The 20,987-nt window shown below is 42.4% G+C and overlaps 1 protein-coding gene across 1 annotated transcript in view; it reads left to right on the forward strand.

Annotated features, from left to right (window-relative positions):
- Positions 1–19,912, forward strand: part of dgkb (diacylglycerol kinase, beta) — a 75,541-nt gene extending 55,629 nt beyond the window's left edge. Inside the window, exons 21-25 of the mRNA XM_084358237.1 lie at positions 6,997–7,087; positions 8,360–8,555; positions 14,784–14,904; positions 15,173–15,233; positions 18,031–19,912. Of these exons, the coding sequence (XP_084214363.1) occupies positions 6,997–7,087; positions 8,360–8,555; positions 14,784–14,904; positions 15,173–15,233; positions 18,031–18,138 (577 nt within the window). The 3' untranslated portion in view covers positions 18,139–19,912. The remainder of the gene's footprint in view (positions 1–6,996; positions 7,088–8,359; positions 8,556–14,783; positions 14,905–15,172; positions 15,234–18,030) is intronic.
- The last annotated feature ends 1,075 nt before the right edge of the window (positions 19,913–20,987 follow it).

Genomic DNA, 20,987 nt, shown 5'->3' on the forward strand with positions numbered 1-20,987 from the left:
CTTAAAAAAACAAAACATCCACTGCAGATAAGTCATGGATTAGCCTAAAAGCTAATTAGCTGAAGCACATTAAACAGCTTAAAAAGTTGCCGGCAAATGTCAGGATTGCTCAGGTTTGATGCTGTGATGTCTTGTTGCTCCTTCAACACCACAGCTGACACCAACGTCCTCGGCTTGTTTACACTGTTTATCTGATGCACCTCTAAGAAAGAAATATATAAAAACAGTAAATTTAAATTTCAGTTTAACATTTATTTTTCAGCTAGACTTCGCTAGCTTTCATGGTTTTGGGTTTTAGTTGAGCAGTTTCCTGTTTTATTTTGGAGGTTTCGTCCTCATGTGTCATGTTCTGTTTTCCCGCCTCTTCTTTTTTTGATTGCCGTCATTAGTTTCACCCGTTCCTCATTAGTCTTTCCTCCTCAGTGTATTTAAGTGTGTTTATACCATCACACTTTGTCAGTTTGTTTTGGTCCTTGTGTCACTTCTGCGCCTCCATCGTCTGTCACCCGCTCCTGTTTTCCCCTCGTTTCTTACCTGTGTTCTCTGTCTGTGTTCCTTGTGTTATCATAGTTTATACTTAGTTTTCCTGCTCTTTGATTCTTGCTCGAGTCTTTTTTGGATTAATCTTGGTTATAACAGCCCGCCTAAACGTCTATAATTGAAAACCACTGGGTTCTTGTTAGGGAAGCTCTCAAAAGCTAAGAGCTGAGAATGATAATTGACTCGATTGCACTCTAAGACTAGAGTCAAACTAACTCGTGCCTGCTGACGTGTCGCCTGAGGTGTCAGACCTTAGATAATAAACACCTGAAGTCTCATAAACAATATGAAATCATTAATTAACAGTCAGTTCCCAAAATGAATGTTTCTATAGGGGTGGAGCAGTGTCACAAACGAGACCCCGCGTTTCATTTCTACATAACTGATTGTAGCTGTTAATCAGCAACACTTTAACAATACGCATCACAGTCACCTTTAAGATTCAATTATAAATGTACAGTGGAAGGTAATCCAACACAGTGCCCCTGCAGTTAACACCTGAGGTGAGTTAAACCAAAGTATTTGTTCATTTCAATATGAGTTTAAATGTAAAAACAGGAGCACCAGAAACATTTGCCGCAGTGTTTGTGTTTTGCAGCTCGTTTATGATCGATGGGGTAAGAGATAATTTATGCCTGTACTTTACTCTTTTAATTACTGCACGCAGCACGTCGCCTCGTCATTGTTTTGCATCTTGAATCTGACTGGTGACTGCAAAGTAGCCTCAACTGTGAGTGGATACGGATGGATCTCCTGAATAGTGTATATTAGCGGTGTATTAGCAGGTGTCATAAATGAAGGCTTACCCTCAGATTAATTTCATGTCGGCTGTTGATAAACATAGACATTTAAACATTTTAGGAAGTGGGTGTCGTCCTTCAAAGATACAAGCTGTCAAAAATGCAAAGATAAAATAAGAATATATACATTTTTCTGGCATGTAGCGATAGTGGAGCAGAGAAAAGTACATGTCCATCAGTCACAGTCATGTTGGACATTGGCACACTCTTTGCAACAGCAGTTGAACGTCTCCAGCTGCAGTGGCACAGTGGGATTACACTGGTTTGTGGTAACTTTGTTAAAAAGGAGGAGGGCGTATCATAAATAGACATAAACATAATAAACACGGACAGAGCCACTGTGACATCATCCATAGGTTTTCTAAAGAGACGTTTGTGAAGCTTAATGTGTGGGTGGCTCCAGCTGTCGCCCTGTTAGGCAGTGTCTGACTCCACCTAACTCCCGGCTAGTCCAACAATGGACAAAGAGGTGGAGCGTGGGTGGAGCTGACGAGAGCAGAATGAGGTTACTGAAACCAAACTGGAGGCTACCGAGCCAGCTAAGGCGAGCAAGTTAGCTGTGTTAGCCTTTACATTAATTGTGGGAGTTAGCTCATTCTGTATCATTCGTGTCTATCCGAGTTATTCGCACAGACATGACGGTTGTTGCCCCAAACAGCTAAAAAACCTTACTTTACATGAGCAAGAAGCTAACAAGCAACCGCAGGCCTGTGACTAAACTCAGCACTCACTGGAGATTCAGGTTCTTGCGGTTATTCTCCAGAGTCTTTCCTTTTTGTTTTATCATCTCTGTACATAAATGAACTAAAACAAACATGTCCCCTCCATTCAGCAGTCAAATAAGAGGAATGTATAGTTTATTTTAGTGGATTTTGGCGCCTCCATGGCTCATTGCTGCAGACAGGTTAAGAAGCAGCCGTATGTCATGTTAGCAGTTCAGTATTTGTATTTGTTTTCAAGATGTTGGATATGTTATACTAGTATCAGTAGTTCTGGTTAAAACTACACCTTGGAGTCAGTTCAGTGCGACAGAAAGAAATACATTTTTCAAAGCGCTCGCTGCGTCTCTGAAGGCAAGACGACGCAACTCGGGTCATTTCTCAAACTGCCAGTCGGAGTCGGAGCGCTCCAGGCGGCGTCATGTTAAACAAAACAGTGCATTGATGCAATGCACAAAGAGTTGGTTATGTCAATGCGATATTTATCACCTCTGATCAAGAAGAAATTAGTGTGAAAATAAGGTCGTAGATCATCGCGGGTTAGATTAAGTGTCAGAGGGGGAAAAAAATCAATGGCTGTGTGCCTCTCGTTCAGTGTGGCCGGTAGAAAAGTGCATCTAAAGGTGCTGTGGCCTCAGGACAGCAACGCTACATGAAGCTTATCGCCTCTGACATCCTTTAATACGGTGACCAACCAGAGGAGGGTTGATGAACATGAGTGTGTTTGTTCAGATTCAGGCTGTTTGAGCCACATTTGTCTTTACAGCGTGTTTTTTACATTATTCCTCGTGGTGTCAGATGTTTTTCTAAAGTGCTTGGTGTTGTTTTTTTTCCTCTCGGCCGCACAGTTTGTATACGTCCTCTTCTTTCAGTTTTGTTTCATGATTTGTTTGTGCAAATGGACGACACCTCAGCGGCTCTGGAAACATGAGCCGCTGTTTTTCTTTTGGTATGCCAGCTGTGACTACTACAGCTGATCTCACATGCACACCGCTAAAGTAATCATTGCTGTACACTTTGCATCGATACACTGCAGGTAAAAATCACAGCAGAGGCTTTTGTGGCTGCTCGGAGAATTACAAACCTGCTACATACAGTTTGCAGCTCTTGTTTTTTTTTTCCCCCCCTGAAAACACAAATCGCTCCCACAGGAAATATAATGAATGAGCTTCGAAGATGCCCTGGAAGGATGCAGGAGCTTAAAGTCAGCCAACAGTTTAAGGAAATGGGCACTTTATGTTCACTTTTATTGCACTTACCATAAAGTAAAGTCCTCCTAATCTACCTTGAAAGTATCATCTTACTCAAATGGACTCCCTATTAATCCTGGGACAAGCTGGCCACTGTTGAAGACGCTCCTCGCAGTCAGTCTGTCAGAGGAGTCCGCTGTTTAGCATCGGTCGGCAGATAACAAATGACAATCCGATCCACCCAATGAGATGCTCCTAATTACCTAATGAACAGGGACATGAGGTGATTTGTTGCCATGGTGCGCTTGTTAGGTTAAGTGGTGGGAATCGACAGGATGGTCAGACGTTATCTCTTACTGTATCTGTTCCTACAGCGTGCTCAGTTTTCTTCATTCCCAGCTGCCCCAAGTGCAGTTTGATTCTGCTGTACTGTAAAAACTCGTACTGGTGTAGGTATAAGATGTAGGCAGCTTGGATTCCTGAATCCATTGTGGCTGCTGAAGAAGGTCCCTAGTATCTGAGTGGCAGCCATGATGATAGCTGTTTAAAGTCTCTAAATGCTAAGTGCTGCTTCCTTCCTTATCTCCTTTAGCATCGGATACATTCAGATTATTCTTCTTCTGTTCGAGTTTCCAGTGTGTTATGCTAGCACCTAATGTTGCTTGGAGCTGCTAGCCTCAAGCAGAGATCATTGCAGACTACAGAGTTAAGTTCACTTTCCACCTTCCCTTGTTTTTAAGAACTTTTTTGCATTCTGCTAAAGGTCAGCAGAGGGCAAGTCAGCTGGTTGCAAAAGGAAGTCTGAATGTATGTAAGCTTATGAGAAAATGACCACAATTCTCACTTGATGTATTACCTCAGTCAACAGTTTTCTCGTGAGTTTATGGTCTTTTTGTGAGTCATGGTCCCATTTAGAGTAAAATAGATGATAAACCAGAGTATGCTTCACATCCATTCATGTCTTTCCAGTGACTTTGCATGTACTTGTGTCACTTTTAAAACTTGCTTTTTTCTGTCTGAACACAACTTCAAATATCAAGGTTCCTGAACGGACCAAAAAAATCACCAATACCTGCCTGGACAAAGCAACAACAGAGTCAAAGCATCCAAAACATTACCTGTCCTGTATCTGACTTCAGTGTCTCCATCAATCCCCAACCACGAGCTTTGAATATGCTTTTCAAATCAGCCGCCTTCATTTGTTTATTTGCAAAATTGCCTACGCCTGTGTTCATGTGTTGAGACGACTGAGCTCACAGACTGATGATGGTGACGATGAGACTGTGGGATGTGTTGTTGTGGAAAGCCTCTCAGCTTGGCCCCGTCGCCCTCCCGCCTCTTCCCCCCTCCCTCTGCTCCCATCCCTCTTCTATTGACCATGTTGCACATTATAAATCAACTGTGAGTTGGGCTACCTTGCAAGTACCCTAATGAAAGCTCATTTATAAAGTGGCTAAATGGTCCTGACAAAAGTCCTAATGAGGAAATCAATAATTCAGTGATTGTTACTCTTCTTATACTAATACGTCCCTCTTGTAGCGCTTTGATTCCAGCTAAGAGAAGGTCATTTTTTACTGTATTCAGTTCTGCGTGTCAGCACTGTTGTAGGTTTTTTTCTGTCCTTGAAGCTTTGTGATAAATCGTGTGTTGTTGTCTGTTGTTTCTTGGAAAGATGAAAAGGCTTTTGTGATCTGTGGGACGCCGTGACGCTGCTTTAAGGGCCAAGACACTGCTCCCATGATGCACTTGGTGATTTCCAGCCACTGTCGACTTTAATCTCACTTGTCTAATTAACTATTCTGCTAATTTCGCTGTCCTTATTTTATCACTTGTTAGTGTTAGAGGATACTGTCCATTGCTGTCCTGTTAGCTTAGCACTGAGGCTAGCCTGCCTGCTGGCTTAGACTAAGTCACCAACAGCTGCTGCAACCTTGCTAACAGTGTTATTAGCACTTCTTCACTCTCCGCTAAATGTTTGCAGAGTATTTTCCTCCCCTGGTGGTGCAGTCTATTGTCAGCATGCTGTTCTTGGAGGCACCAAGGAACATTATAGAAACTCAGAGCAATTACATATATCATGTCTTTTTTTGGCCTCGGCTATATGAAAGTTTCGCCTATCATGTCAATTTGCCCTTATAACAAAACATGAATCCTTCCATTATAAGCATTACAGTAGCATGCTACTGATGCTATATTTATAGTGCTGTTTTATAACTTTAATGTAAACAGCATGAACAACAGTACTGCTGACCATCTGGTCTGATTGCTTGTGTATGTGATTGGCCCCCACAGTGTGATGTCTGATTGAGCCTGATTCGGTCTCAGTGATGCATCACAATGGTTTGTGTTAACTGTTTGGACTTCGCAGATGTGTTTCTTCTAGAGAGATGTGTCCATGCAACACATCCTCTTACCTAAATGACTGGATGGGAGTATTGCACCCCGAAAATGACATATATCACTATTGCCAAAACAACAACAACCGGTGCAGCACACCAGCGACAGCAGTAACAGACCTTCATTGATGCTCGCTGTCTGGTTAGGGTTAAGGCAAGAAAACTACCTGGTTAGTTTTGGGAAAACATTAGGGTTTGGGTTAAAATAACCACGTTACTTATTTAAAAAGTAACTCTGTTTTCGATGTTGACTTTTGATTTCACATCCTACAAGAACAGCAGTCTCTTGGGTGAAAGTCCTGTGCTTGTTTAACCCGACCTCCACCCTACAGACTTTGATTGAACATCTGATTTCCTCCTTTGCTGCCGTAATAATCACTACGGCCACTAGAGGTCGCCACCTAACAGGAAATGTAAATATGGGTCGTAATAAGCTGCTTTCAGAGTCGACGTTTATGGTTGTTATTCTGATGAGGACGGGCTGGTCTGTCAGAAACAGCTCATCTCTGCTAACGTTACCGTAAGATTAGATGTCACGGGCGGGCTTGTTAGTGATAGCACTAGTAGATGATGCAGAGTTCATCCCCGTTGAGCAGCGTGGGAAGGTTTGTTAGATCAAGCGACTGGTTGAGTGGTCTGATCTGCAGTCAACTCGCACGACTGTAAAACTGTTTTCACCCCGTTGGTAGTCCTGTTGGTCTGCATGCCTGCTTTTCCCCGGACAACAGGGTTAAAAATGCAAAAGAAAAAGATTAAAAAAAGATGTTTTATTCGTGTAATCATGAGGTAATATAATATAGCACGGCAGTATGTGGACAGATGGTGACTCACCTCTGCAAGGTCGTTGATCATCAGCCTTAACAATGGGAGTTTGTGCTGTAGGAAGCCCGGGGAGCAGCACCCCAGTCCTCTGTTAATTGCTGGGGGCAGGTAGATTACCCTCTTACACCCCTCACTGGGCCTTAATGTCGGGCATGGGAACCCACTGGCCACCCCATGTGCCCCCTCAGATGCCTCCTTAACTGGCTTTAGATTCATCATTGTGCTTCGATATGTGATTAATGAGCCACATTATGCATTCTTTGGAGATTAATGACAGTGTGATTTTGGTCAGCGGTAAACACTAGAGGTATATTTCCTGTGGAGTTTAGAAGATTCCCTTTTTCTTTTCAGGCACGAATCAAACACGAGCTCACCTTTACAGAGCGGCCCTTTTCTTTTTCATAAGCTCAGCATATCAGAGACTGTAGACAGAGGAGAGAAGAAGAGATGCTATGAGTGCACAAGGCTTCAGATTTTGATGTGAGAAAAACACACTCCGATGTTTCCTGTTGTCTTGTGTTTCTTTCAGAACAAAGAATAAGCTGTGGTACTTTGAGTTCGGCACTTCGGAGACCTTTTCGGCCACATGTAAGAAGCTCCACGACTTTCTGGAGGTTGAGGTAAATCAGACCACATATTTTCTCTGTTTTGAGCCCTATAGAAACACACAGTCTCTGTATTGTTACAAATATTTGATTAAACCAAATGAACATCCAGGCGAATACTCAGGAAAGAACAATGGTGCCTCTTGAAAATATTCTGGTCAACCCTTGTTCCATAAATAGCACAAATGTGTACTAGTCTCGGATTCAACCAGACAAAGTGTTGATGTGTGAAGGCTATCCGTGCACCTTCCCACCCGCTTCTCACTGAACCTCAGTTCAACACACAGGTAATTAGCCCTACATGACCCCGCTGTGTGTGATATTGAGTGATAATGAAGATGCCGTCTATACAGTTCATCTTCCCCCTTCCTTAGAGCTATCCACACAGTGCAGAGGTCTTTATTAATTAGTGCTGGTTAGGTAACAACAGTAGTGGAGGGGAGCAGGTATGAAGAGCCATACTGGTTATGAAAGCCATTATTATATGTACTGTATATACATTAAGCTTTTTAGATTACTATGAAGGTGACTGACTATTACAGAACGTGATTCTGGAGGGACGTTTTGCTTCATTAGATTGCATGGACAGTTTCTAAAAACAAGTTCAGAGAGACAAAGAGAAAGGTTTTGGCTCAGAAAGAGAAACAGGTTCAGGGTAAAAAGAAAGAACAAGGACACTGAAGTGAAACAGGAAGTCACCGTCATTGTCTCGACTGTTTTCTGCTTTGATTTCTGAACATTTTACGAGCTCAGATCTTTTTACTACTTAAAGTCGAGGTAGCATTCGAATTGGTGCTGCTTACCAAATGCTGGGCATCCGTATTTATATCCAATATGGTGTTTAATTGGTCTTTTAAACCTTCCAGCCAAATTAAAACTTGACCTTTGATTGGCTGTTTGGTTTGATCACTGACACAGCCAAAGACGGAGAGTTACCTGAGGGAACAACCATTTCCATGTTGCCAGCACGACATTGTACATTGAGTAACATCTTTCAGGAACATTTAAATATAAAACTCTTCTTTCTCAAAGACCAAGTGCATAGGTTTCTTTGTTGATTGAAGTTTCGCTCAACTGTTTTTGCTTGACATGCTCTGAAACCTCAAAGTTCAACCTTCATGGCGTCTAGGTCAACTCATTAAGGAAGAAAAATAACATAGTTCTTTAGATTGCAGTTAATATAACTGCTTGAAATACATGGATACATTTGTATAAATGTATTTTAGGTTTTTGTAGCTGTTGCCTGTCTGGCAACTTTTTCCTCATTTCCTTTCTCTTTTCTAAAAGTGCGACGGCGTCACTCTGGACCTCAGCAGCATCTCCCTGGAAGGCATCGCCATTCTCAACATTCCCAGCATGCACGGCGGCTCCAACCTTTGGGGCGAGAGCAAGAAGAGGAGGGGCAACCGCAAGGGGGGCAAAAAGAGCCAAGACAAGAGGACGCCAGTGCTCGACCCCAAAGAGCTCATGTTTGCAGTTCAAGGTAACGTTGACACCTGACGGAGTCGTACATTTATGATTGTTTAATGGTCGTCTGCCGCTGAATGAAGCCATTAAAGCAGATATTTGACCAGAAAAGCCAATATGTCATCAGTGGCAATGTTGGTCAGTCCACCAATTTGGTTCACACTTAAATATCTCCCTATCACATCGTTTGGCATGAAATTTGGTGCACACATTGAGGGTCCCCAGAGGTTGAATCCTAATGACTTTGGTGATCCCTGGGATTTTTATCTGGCGCCACCAGCAGGTCAAAGTTTTACTTACCTGGTGGAATATCTCAAAATCTACCAGATGTTGCCCAGAGGATGAGTCCAGACGACCTTCAAAGCCCTGCATATATAGAAGATCATGGTTGGTTTGCAGTAGTGTACAATAATTTTAAAGAAATACCAGTTGGTGGTGTGGGAGGCTCAAAGAGACACAGCCGGTCCGTGTCCTTGCTCCTATCAGATAGATCAAAGACTAAACTTAGGACCAAACTTTTCCTCGAGCGCATGAATATTTCACCGATGACAAGTTGAATCATAGCCAGCAGGTTTTGTTTGCAAAAAGGAGGTACAATCATTGTCACTGTTTGGAACTGTCACTTGTGTATTAATGGTCTGTGTAGGCTCCAGTGGACAGGCTCAGTTAATAGGAGCGGACTGAGGGGGGTGTTGGGCATACCCCCGAATCCATTTACGTCAAAAGGAAGCCCGTCAATGAGAATATATGAATGAACGGAGCAGAATGAGTCAGCTGCTCTGTGGCAACTTGTGAAACGGTGTGAGCCTGTTTGAAGGACGAGAAAAAAGTATCCGGAAAGCTGCGGTGCAAGAAGTATCCAATCTAATTAATATCCAAGGTAATTATACCACAATGGGAAGATGTTTAACTGCTAGTAAAGGAATAAAGGATGTGAGACTGGATATATTACCATGAAACTGAGTTTGTATATTCAGGGTTTTCTTCAGGACGAACGCTAACAATTGTATTGATTCAGATTTTTTCTCCAGCTCTTCCAGCAGCTCACAAACAAAACTAATGGTTCTCCCACCAGCCTCAACTTTACACTGTATTTATCTTTTATTGCAAATGTTAGCATGCTAACATGTTAAATGAACACGGTAAACTGTATATCTGCTCATATGTGAGCTTGTTAACTTCGAAATTGATCACCAACTATTTTAATCGTTTAATTGAGTCATTTTTTTACAAAGAAAAGTCAAAATTCTCTGATTTCAGCTTCTTAAGTTTGAACATTTTCTGATTTCTTTGCTCCTCTATGACAGTAAACTGAATATCATTGGGTTTTTCTGACATTATGTAGACCAAACAGCTAATCAACTTAAATGGCACTAGGTAGAATGCACACCTCCGCCAAGGCCAGACAGTCCCCTTTAATTCAATCAAGCCTAGTCCAATATCAAATGAAACATTTAAATCTGCGAGATCCAGATTTTAATTTATATATGGTTGTTTTTTTCATCAAGATTTCATCTCATTCCCTGAGAAATTAACAATGTTAAAGAAAGTGAGAAAAAAGATTCTGCACCAAGAGTTAATGGCGTCTCTTCTGGGCTGAGACCCGTCCTCCATCCGAGTTTGGTGGAAAGCCGTTCAGTAGTTTTTGTGTCATCCTGCTGACAAACCAATGAACCAACCAACAAACAGACACGGGCGAAGACATAAACTCCTTGGCGGAGGTAATAAATCCAGTAAATAATTGTTAGTTGCAGCCTTTACGGACATATTAATGTATCTGTAGACTATCGATCTTGTGATACAGTATGTGGACAGTGCCGTCAATGTTGTTGTAAAGTTGTGATGGATTATAGGGTTCAGCATATTTCACTACTGATTGATTCAATTCTCTTAAGTATTAAATATTTCCTAGAATGAATTGTAATTAAGCTGCAACAAGGCTGTTTTTCAGAGCTTGTGGAAATTTGACATTTTTTAAATGTTTACTTCACGCAATAATATTTATTTTGAATGCAAAATGATAAACAGCATGATCCGATAAGACTCTCTAAATTACAAGAAAAGAGTATGAAAAATGTATGTATTTGAACGCACATCTGTTTTCTCCTCACCATCACCACGAATCCTGGATTTGTTTGTTTCTCTTTGTGTTTCATTTCCCATCATGTCTGACTGCTGCCTTTTCAGGTGATGCACAGTATGTTTGTAGGTTTCACGGTGAGACGGTGTGTTTGTACTCGGGGATGAAGTGGATGTTACAATCAGTGTCGGGCTTGAAACATGGCGAGCTGGTGAGGATCTCCAGACATGGCTGCCAGTGATCCCTTCTGAGACTTCACCGGTCAGAACATGACTGGTGGAGAAAACAGATCTCTGTGAAGCTGTCTATGAAGCTGTTTTTTTTTCTTTCCCATGATGTGATTCCAAGTTTTTTGTTTCCTTTTGGATTCAGTAACAGTTCAGTCGCACCCTCGGATAACATTTATAGTAAAGCTTGTTAAAAACATGGCAAATTAGTCCCTAAGTTACAGTCGCAGCGTTCACGCAACTTGTGATTTGAAAAAAAAAGTGAGAACTTGAGAAAACAAAGAAAAATGATTGTAAATTACAGCGAGGGATGGCGAGGGAGTTGAAGAAAGTTCATACGCATGTTTGGGATGCGTATAACTTCCCCTAATGTGATGATGTGACTGTCAGACGGAGGTGCGGTGTGGTACAGAGGGCAGACGGTTCGGCGGATAGTTGATCAATTCAAAGCCCAACCTTGCCGCGATGAACACTCCATTAATCCCTGAATAAAAATCAATCAGTTTGGTGTTTGCGGTTGGAAAAAAAAAAAAGGGGCCACCGTCTGATCCCGGGAAGGCACTTAGTTTGAGTGGGGAGTGTGTGCCACTACGTCTCCGTGTGTGTTTGCGCCCCATTTGTACATGTTTATCGATGTGTGTATGTGGGCGTGCACCTGCGTGTGGATGCCCTTGTGGAAGGTGCCCTCAAGGTGAGCAGCCCAACTTGTCAGATCAAGAGGGCTGCGTATTTAGAGGTAAACACAGGAGTGCATTAACCCAGAGGGGGCACCGGCGAGCAGGACGCACAGATCAAACTGTTGGCAGGGATTATTGTGTGTGTGTGTGTGTGTGTTTGTGGATGGGTAGGTGGAGGGGTGGCTGCGGGATAAAAAAACTCTGACCTTTCGGGAGCTGTTAAATCGTCCCGCTGGTGACGCCAGGAGACAAGCCCCTCAGGTGGAAGGGAATGGCTGCGGAGTGAATTATTTAGAATGGGACTGAGGTTTTTCCAGGCTGAGGGGGGGAGGAGGTGGCGTCCATGCGTGGGTGGAAGGGTTGACGCTTGGGACTGATGCCCCGTGACAAGCCCCATGAAGCTTTCATTGGAGGATCAGCCTCCACGCACCCTCCTCCTCCTCCTCCCGCCATCCCTCTTCAGTTTTACTTTCAGCTGATCGGCCGCCGGTCCAGCTCCCTCACCTCACCGTCTCTCTCTTATTCCCTCGCTCTCACCCTGTTGCTCCACATGTGTCAGAGTGCAGCCGGCGGCCTCGGCAGGTCGTTGTCTGACAGCGACAAGGACGTCGTTTCTTATTCGGCGCTCTGACGGGAAAGACTGCTTTTGTGAATCTCCCATATGGACATTCATTCACACAGCTGTCTCATCCGCTCTGTGTTGTCACCTTTAGTGCCTCTCTGTGTGTGTTGTGTGTTTATAGCAGTCAAATATTGCCTTCATCACCTGAGTGAGGCACATGATGTTGAGTGTAGGTTGGGGAAGGGGTGGTCTCAGTTTATATTTGGCCCACAGGCTGCTTATCCTGTCTGTTAATAATTCAACCTCCTTCTTGCGTCAACAGTTAGCTGACTTCATTTGTCCTCCCAGTTTATCTCTGGGAAGTAAACATGATGGGTTTTTTTCTATATTTGGCACAATCCACTTTTGATTATTGTTCCAGGTAGACAGTGTAAGAAATAATTGTTGGTGATTCATGAGAAAAACAATGGATCATACTGGATAAAATCTGAATTTTCAATCACCAAGGCCCTAATCTCTGAAGATTGAATCACTGTGGCATCTCGCTAATAACAGTCGATTCCCGGTTAGTCTGACTCTGACTCACTGCAGACTGCTGCTTTTCAAACTCCCCGTCACGACATGAAACAACAACAACAAGTCGGCAAGTTACTCTAACGCTAACCTGGTTGCCTGTTAGCTTTTCTTTAGCGGGATTCAGCCATTTTAATGCCAGGGCTCGCCTCCCTACACGTAATACAAGTTCCCCCGAGATTATTTTGCAGGAGCACCCTCACTGCATCCTGGGTTTAGTCCCGCACAAGTTGATTGTGATTGATTCAAAGATGTAAAAACAATCACATCACATTCATTATCTCGTTATAAGCTGCTAATCAGACTGTAAACAATCACCAACACAAGGAAAAGGAATTCTTGGCCTGGATGTGCGTTATGTGTTAGTACAAATATCTGGAAGCCCGGTGACATTGGTTGTTGACCTCAAGGACTGAATCATTGCGATCTCAGATTGCTCAGCTGACAGTCTTGTAACTCTTGGTCCATTTTAGGAAATTTAAGCCAGAAAGCAAAAAGGTGTATTGTGGAAATGTCAAACAGTCGCGCAGAGATCACACAAGAATCCATCTTGCCAGGATTCAAGTTATGCACTTGTGTCCAAACCAGTTTTTTGGACCAGTCAGCTCGTTTGAGGAAGTACTGGCAGCTACGGGTGTAGTTTCAACAATGGCCGCTCATAAAGAAGTTAGCGTAGATGCCGCTGTAGCATCAGTTAAATCAGCACTGAAGAGAACAGAACGGCACTGAAGACTTTTTCTCGATGGCAAAGATGTTTTTACTCTTGTTGATCTCGTTGAAGTTAGCTTGTGATGGACAAGTGGTTCATCCAATCACCTGCCACGTATGTTTTGAAAGTGCCCGTCCTTTTCCAAACAGTTTCCAAGGACTCACTTCTTCTTCTTCTCTTTTGTGTGACAAACTGTCTTGGGAATCAAAGTGTTTTAAACCAACTTTGCAAGCCGTAAAAAGTGTGTTTGCATGAGTCCTGTCTTTAACTCTCACGTATTCTAAGTTAGGTTTGGTTAAAAACATCCTCAGGTCATCTAGAAGTGAACGGTTATGCAGGTCAAATATACGAGTTGTGTTCTTATTAAACATCCAATGGCTGTACAGAGTACTGACCTTGTTATATTTGACAGAGAGGCTCTATTGCTGTTCAGACGGTAAGCACTCCTGCGTAAACTGGATCTTTGTAGCCCTAGGCAACAAGGAATCCCTATCGCCGTGGTGACGCTGTTCATCATACGTGTCAGCGCGGGCCTGTGTGAGCCATTTGCATTAGCGTGAGAAGTCACAGCGGGGGGAGCAAGCTTTAAAGCCCGGTGTCGGGAGGTCAACCTGCTGGGTATGTACACACGCTCCTCCACTCCGACCCTGGAAAGCACTGCACTCACAGTCCGGCTTCAGAGATAGGGGCAGACGCATGTCCATCACCATGGTGACAGCTGGACACCACAGCTCGGCAGCAACAACAACACCTCACGACAACAGCAACATTACCTGCGACACTCCTTCAGGAAACTCAAGATAAACACGACAGCGACGGAGCGGCAGCGGTGACAGCGAGCTAACGCGCTCGCACGCACCAAGTGCCTAAAAATGGGTCTTGGTTTCAATTAGTGTCTGTGCGCTCCCAGCAGCGAGGCAGCAGCTTCTTAATTTGTGGAGGGACGAGTCGATGGAGAGTCGGAGGCAGAGCGGGCCGCTGAAACAGATGGGCCCTGCGTGACACTGGGCTTCCAGCAGGGGCAAAATCAATGCTCATAACTGCAAAACAGAAGAGAAATTAATAATTATATTATCTCAAGATTGCTTTGCATTGCCGGTGCAATCTAATTAATAGCTGTTCTGTTTGTAGCTTGTTGTTCTTGTTGCCTCTTTTCTTTTTTTTATCTGTGAAGTAAGGAGCATCACGTCATGCGCTTTCATGTGTCCTGACTTTCCTCCTCTCTTTCTTCTTCCCTGATGCTTTCCCTTCATAGTATCTTGGTTTCATGATAACACCAGCAACATTTAAAGGGCAACAATGAACATAAATGTTGTATTTATTCAACATTGAGTCATTTACTGAACATCATTTGCAGTTGCAGCAGCTCTGGTTGATTAAACTACACGTGTTTAAAGATGTTTCTCTGTGTTTCAGACTTGTCCGACCAGCTCCTGGAGGTGGTGGGGCTGGAAGGAGCCATGGAGATGGGTCAGATCTACACCGGCCTGAAGAGCGCCGGAAGACGCCTGGCACAGTGTTCCTCCGTGACCATCAGGTCAGCTGGTCGACCAATAAGTCACTACTGTCGTGTGTTTGTTGTCTTTTTTGTTCGCATCCTTGCAAGATTTTGTTAGCTTAGATTATCAAGACAAAAATCAACAATGTTTTGGCCGAGAGGCAAAAAAAGAAGAGAAAAATAGTCTTCAAGTATTCAAATATGAAATGGCTATTACGTCCTGTGAGTTGAATATTTTAGGATTTAAGATCGCCGTTACAAACATTTTCACAAAGTTTAACTGTACCATGTTTTTTTTCACTGACAGAACCAGTAAATCCCTTCCAATGCAGATTGATGGGGAACCCTGGATGCAGACGCCCTGCACAGTAAGTCATTAAATGTGTCCACTGCGTCACCTCAGGCAGGTGGTTCATGCAGACCGGTGACCATCAATCAAAATATTAAGTGGTGGCATATTTTAGGGTAAAGAAAAAAAAATCAAGTACTTATTTATACAGAGGAAACGTAGCATAAACTGCATGAGCTGCAGCAGGATTACATGATTTGAATCATGAGCTTGATGCTTTGTAACTTCTGACGAGTGAGAGACGGTGAGAGTTTGAAGACGGAGACAATGTGCATCAGGGAATCGTCTAAATTGGAGCCACTGTTTAACAGGAGCTTAAAGAGTAACTTCACACCAGACTGAGAAGATGTTTTCGCTCAGCCTCTCTGGTTGAACAGTCTGTAGCACCTCTGGTGACACCCATCGTTCAAGTTGGGTGTCATCAGAAGTGCGATCTGTTGCACATGTAGAGCGACGTGTCGATGTACTGATCCTGGTGTACATCTACTGCACATCACTGCAGCGAGGTGACAACTCAACGACGGTTGACAACTTTGTTATTTAAGAGAGAAAATAAAGCTCTCGTAATGAGTTTGCTAACTGAGCGTTAGCAGCTTGTTAGCTCGGCTCGCTCACAAATGGGACGCTAACTTCACAATTCAGAAGTTTTATTTGTAGCACCGGGTCTTTTCTAATCAGTGTCTTCAAACCATTTTACTTCAACAGAGGAGGTTAAATACAAGTGAATGGTGACAGAGCTCATCATCCATCCCCTCATAGGTCAACAGAACATAGGCATCAGAACTTGATTTCAGTTCAGTTTAATTTGTCTGATTTGTGTGACCCAGAAGTTATTTATTGTGACTTCACAGACTCACACAGCAGGTCTGGCTCATAAACTGCTTATGAGCTATAGCTTTGCGGGTAAATACACCGATTCTGTTCCCCCGAGCCTCTGCTGCTCCTCTCGAGGTGTTTTGCGTCCTTTAGACGTAAAGTCAGAATAACAGAGATGTCGTCCTACTGTAATATACACTCTGATGTTATTGTTATGTCCTTGTTATGTCATTTTGGACCTGACAAACATTTTATAATAATTGCAACAGTCATAATAACATTTTAAGAAAAAGAGATACTGTTGTTCTCCTCCTTTCTACAAGCTCTGTAAATGTATTATTTTAAAGAAATGTTATCAATATGTCCTCACAGGATGATTTTTGTGATGGATTTCAAACTTGATCTTACTTTACTTTACTTGTTTTTCTGGGACAATGCACAATAATGACGTTAATATGACGTTAATTCCAGATTTTACCCCAATCGCTTATTTGTATCTGCAGTTCTTGGGCAGACGGATGTACAAGACAACACACATTCAGTCGCACAACACTGGATCTTTAAGGATTTTATAGAACAGCACAATAAATCAAAAAAACATCCAATAGGCTCTTAAAGCACTGGTTTCAAATTAAAAGCCAGATGGCATCTAGTTCAGTTTCTGTCCCTCTGCTCGTCTCCTTGTTTTGTGTTTTCTGTAATTCATGATAACAAATACTTAATGTTGCAAGTCATACTTCTTCTCATCTGCTTCGTCTCAAACATGCACTTCCACAAGTGTTGCCCTCCGTCCAAGTTGTTCATTTTTTTTATAATGAAACTCTTCAGTTTGCGTTGATTACGCTTGTGTTTAGCTTTAATTACGACGCCACTGCAGATGGAGAGCTGCTGAGATTTACATATGGAAAGCTAAAAAAGCCGGCGCATGACAAAACGAGTGGCCTGAAAGAGCCTCTTGTGTCTGCCGGCACGACTCGACGGAGCAAAGTTAGGATCTGATAATACATAATTGTGCTGCGATGATTTCCACGGCGTGTTATTCGTACTGTATGTCGGAGCTGAATTTGAATGAGTCGACCTGTTAAATGCTTATAAAAACATCACAGTTGTTGGGATGTTAACCCACTAATTATTAACAACAACAACTATGCAAATGCATCTCAGTTCCTCTGCGTGCATAACATATTCGACACCATCAAACCATTTGCATTTTGATGCGACGTATGACACGAATCACAGTTTCTTTGATAACTAGGTCTGAATTAAGTGATGCAAGCTGAAATTTTACTGTTTATCAGGTAAAATGCCGCCTTTTTTTAAGTCTTACATACAAGTTTGTCCTCTTAGTTTTCCTACTTTGGATGATTTTGGGCCGGTAATTAATTTGGGCTAATAGTTCATAATTTTTTCAGAGCCACATTGCTCTGTAACTGGGGCTGTTGATGTGTATAAATACTTAACAGTGTTGCATCTTTAAAACAGAGCTCAGTTGCTCATTTATTTCATGTATTCTTTTAGATCTTCCTTTATAAAGGTTATCATTTTATATGTTTTGTAACGTACATCAGAAACATTAAGTCCTACAAAAGATGGTAATTGCTATGAAGTCAGAGTGCAACTACAATAAATGGCAGCTTTCCTTCTGAAGTGACTGTGGCCCCTTTAATGCAGATGGTAACATTTCCTCTCCCCATTACTGAGTTTAGTGCAACAGTATAATGAAGTGTGTTCTTAATATGACAAACCCTTGATGGTTGATATTTATAATTTCAAACAGAAATGGCATCCTTGTTGGGAAACAGGATATTGTCAGATAATATTCCCCATAAACCCCAAACTTTACCATAATGCACCGGAGGGTACGTTAACATTCGTTATCAGAGACATGAACCGCAGGGATTCTTTGAAAGTACGCTCCGACAACAGGCTTTCCTAACATATGTCTTTGTAATGCAGCCTGCAGCACCAAACTAAATCTTAAAACTTCTTTCCAACACCAGATCGACATCGTCCACAAGAACCAGGCTCCGATGTTGATGGGCTCGCCACAAGGCCGAAGCTTCTTCTCGTCCTTCATCAGACGAACGCGCACCGAGAGCAAAGACTGATCCGTCGAGACCTTTGTCCAGTCGTCGGGAGCGCCTGCAGAGAGCGGCAGGTCACAAGTTGATCATCACTCGGCCCGTTGAAGAGGGTCTCTGATGCCTGTTTGATAGCCCAGCGTACAGTAGCAAACTGTAGGTTCAGTAAGTATCGCCTGCAGCGTGGAGACGTCACCGAGAAGCCCTCAATTAATCCGAAAACGAGGCGCGTGTAGAGCTGACGCTTTGATCGACGGTGTGTAGTGTAGTTTAGCTCCAAAAATACTGAAGCTATTTCGGGAAGCTCGATTTTATAAAAAGTCTGTTTTTATTTTTCGCCGTTGTGATCTGTGCCATGTGGACAAACCCACAGATGAATGTGTTTTTGTGATATGATGTATTTATTTATTTATTCATATTTTGCTGCTATTGATGTTTTTTAACAGTGTTTTTTTGCATTTGCATACCCCTGATGCATGATGGACACTGAGCGAGGTTGCTGCTGTTGAAGCTGACATATCTGGAGTTGAGCAGCTGATCTTTTTCCCCCCCGAGTGTTTAGCGAGAAGTGAAGTTTCTTTGCTCAGCGTTTTCATCGGCGCTTGACTCATGAATGGCTTCAAGTGGTGTAAAGACAGAGAGTCACTTTTGCTTTTTCTTTTTTAATGGTTCCCCCGCAAAGTCATCCTTGTCATGTTTTGATCTGCTGTGTTGCTGCTCCGTCGGTGAAAAAGATTAGGAATGATTAATGATCTTCATGAAAAATGCATGACACTCTTTGTTTCACGTCGCACGAGAGATGTCCAGACAGTTTTACCAATCGTGTGCACACTTTCTGTTGCATGAGTGGCTCGAGATCTGTTTTGACACATGTGGAAATTGATCGTTTTCTTGACAACTTAACGGTGTTGCGCGGTTTTAAGCATATCATTACTTTATCTATAAAATGGCTGCGTTTGTGTGGGATCCTGTGTTTTTTTTTTTTCCTTGAACAGGTTCTCAGGTACTTTTGAAGTGTAAAGAGTCCGATGTGTGTGTTGGTACGATGACTGTGCAGCTGGATATTCACAAAGAAGACAGTCTGACCTCCTCCAGTCATTGATTTGCTCTGATGTCTTCTGTCGAGTGTTTACAGTCCGCTGCGCATACAAGCGTACATTAACCAATTAAAGTCTAAATACAAAATGACTATTGACATATATATTGTACCAGCTTGATTTAAAGAATCAATACAGAAAATCAATGCCATCCAGTGATTACAGTCTTCAGAGGCATTTTACAGCCACAAAAAACTGTAGTGCACCTTTAAAACTGCTTATTTCATCCTCTTATACACGTAAATGACATTATCCTGGATGGTTTCTGCATTTAAACAGCGTTTATCTTATACAGTCTCACCAAAGATAAGTACAAACATGACTTCAGATTTGTTCCAGACCCACCGGTGTGACACACACCTGACAAATGTGTTGTTTTTAACAGAGTTGCACTCGTGCTTGTTTTGGGTTTTTTTTCGGAAAAGAATTACAGGCTCGACTATTTGAGTCTTTTAAAAAAAAAAAGTGCCGTACCCCAGAGGAGACTGAGGTCTGCTCTGTCTCCATCTCTTTGCTTTGTACTCTGCAGCGTTTGTACAGTGAGGTTGTATTTTTGTACACAGTATTATTTATTTTTCCGCTTACTGCTTCACTCTCTAGAACTCACACCATGTCGTTCTGCCTAAAACAAATTATGCCTGCCAGTGTTGACTCGGAAAAAAAGTGATGATGGAAATAATAAAAAAAAAGCTTTTGTTGTTCGACGTAGTGTTCTGGTGTTTCTTTGTGCATTGACCATTGACCCCCCCGACACATATATATACATTATAAGAAATATAAACTATAATAATACTGCAGCTCTGCAGCCTCCAAACATTCATCCTGTATCACCCAAGAGTTAGAAAACAAGCGTTACTGTAGTTAACAAGTTACTGCTGCTTATGGAAAATGACCAAAATGTCAATTATCAATTATAAATTAGGACTACGCAACAGCTAACAACACCACTGCCCCCGTCAGCTGCTGGATTTGAGGTGATAACGATCAGTTTTCAGTGCACCAATCAAGTTATTCATTACAAAAGATCAATGCCCCCTTTGACCTCGACACTGAAGGGGCACTAGATCACCGCATTACAAGATCCTCTGTTAGATAATCACAATTTTCAGTACAAAACAAACATTATTGCTGATTTCTTAGCAAAGAATTACTTAAATTTCAGTCAACTCTTCAGGAGTCCTGGTGAGGAAGAAGTCCGTCCTGTCGTCTGGAGTGGCACTTGGTTTACCGCGTGTCTCGGTGTCAGATGGGCGGACGCCTACACTTGAACTGCGTCTCTTGGTCCTCGGGGGGGTTCAGCAGGAGTGACACAGCACTTCACTTCACATCCACTTCACCTGCCTGGTAATGGAGCCCTGCCTGGATCCAAGATGGCATCAGCGTGACCACTGCTGCCGTCCGATGCGTCCGTCTTTCAGTCAAGTGTTTAATGCGATGGTAAAGGTCCCTTTATCCTAGATGTGTCCTGTATCAGGGAAATCTTTACATTGATTGTTGTATCTATTCACTTTCCCCCCATTCCCTTCAGAGGACCTTCAGATACAACTCATGAGTTTTAGATATATGTGTCATCAAAATCTCTGTTTCTGTGGACAAAAACATTATTGTTTAATCTTTGTTGAAATGATGAGCTGCATAAATGTTAGTTAAAAGATCTTTCCAGGAAGAAATCCCCGATTTAAAACTGCAATGTGGAACAAAGGCAATAAGTGCAACTGTAGATAGTCAGATTACAAAACATAAAATACATTTCATATTTTAACATTTTTAAATGTATTT

Source organism: Pagrus pagrus (genome assembly GCF_965226575.1).
Source record: "Pagrus pagrus genome assembly, chromosome: 7".
Classification (NCBI taxonomy): Eukaryota; Metazoa; Chordata; class Actinopteri; order Spariformes; family Sparidae; genus Pagrus; species Pagrus pagrus.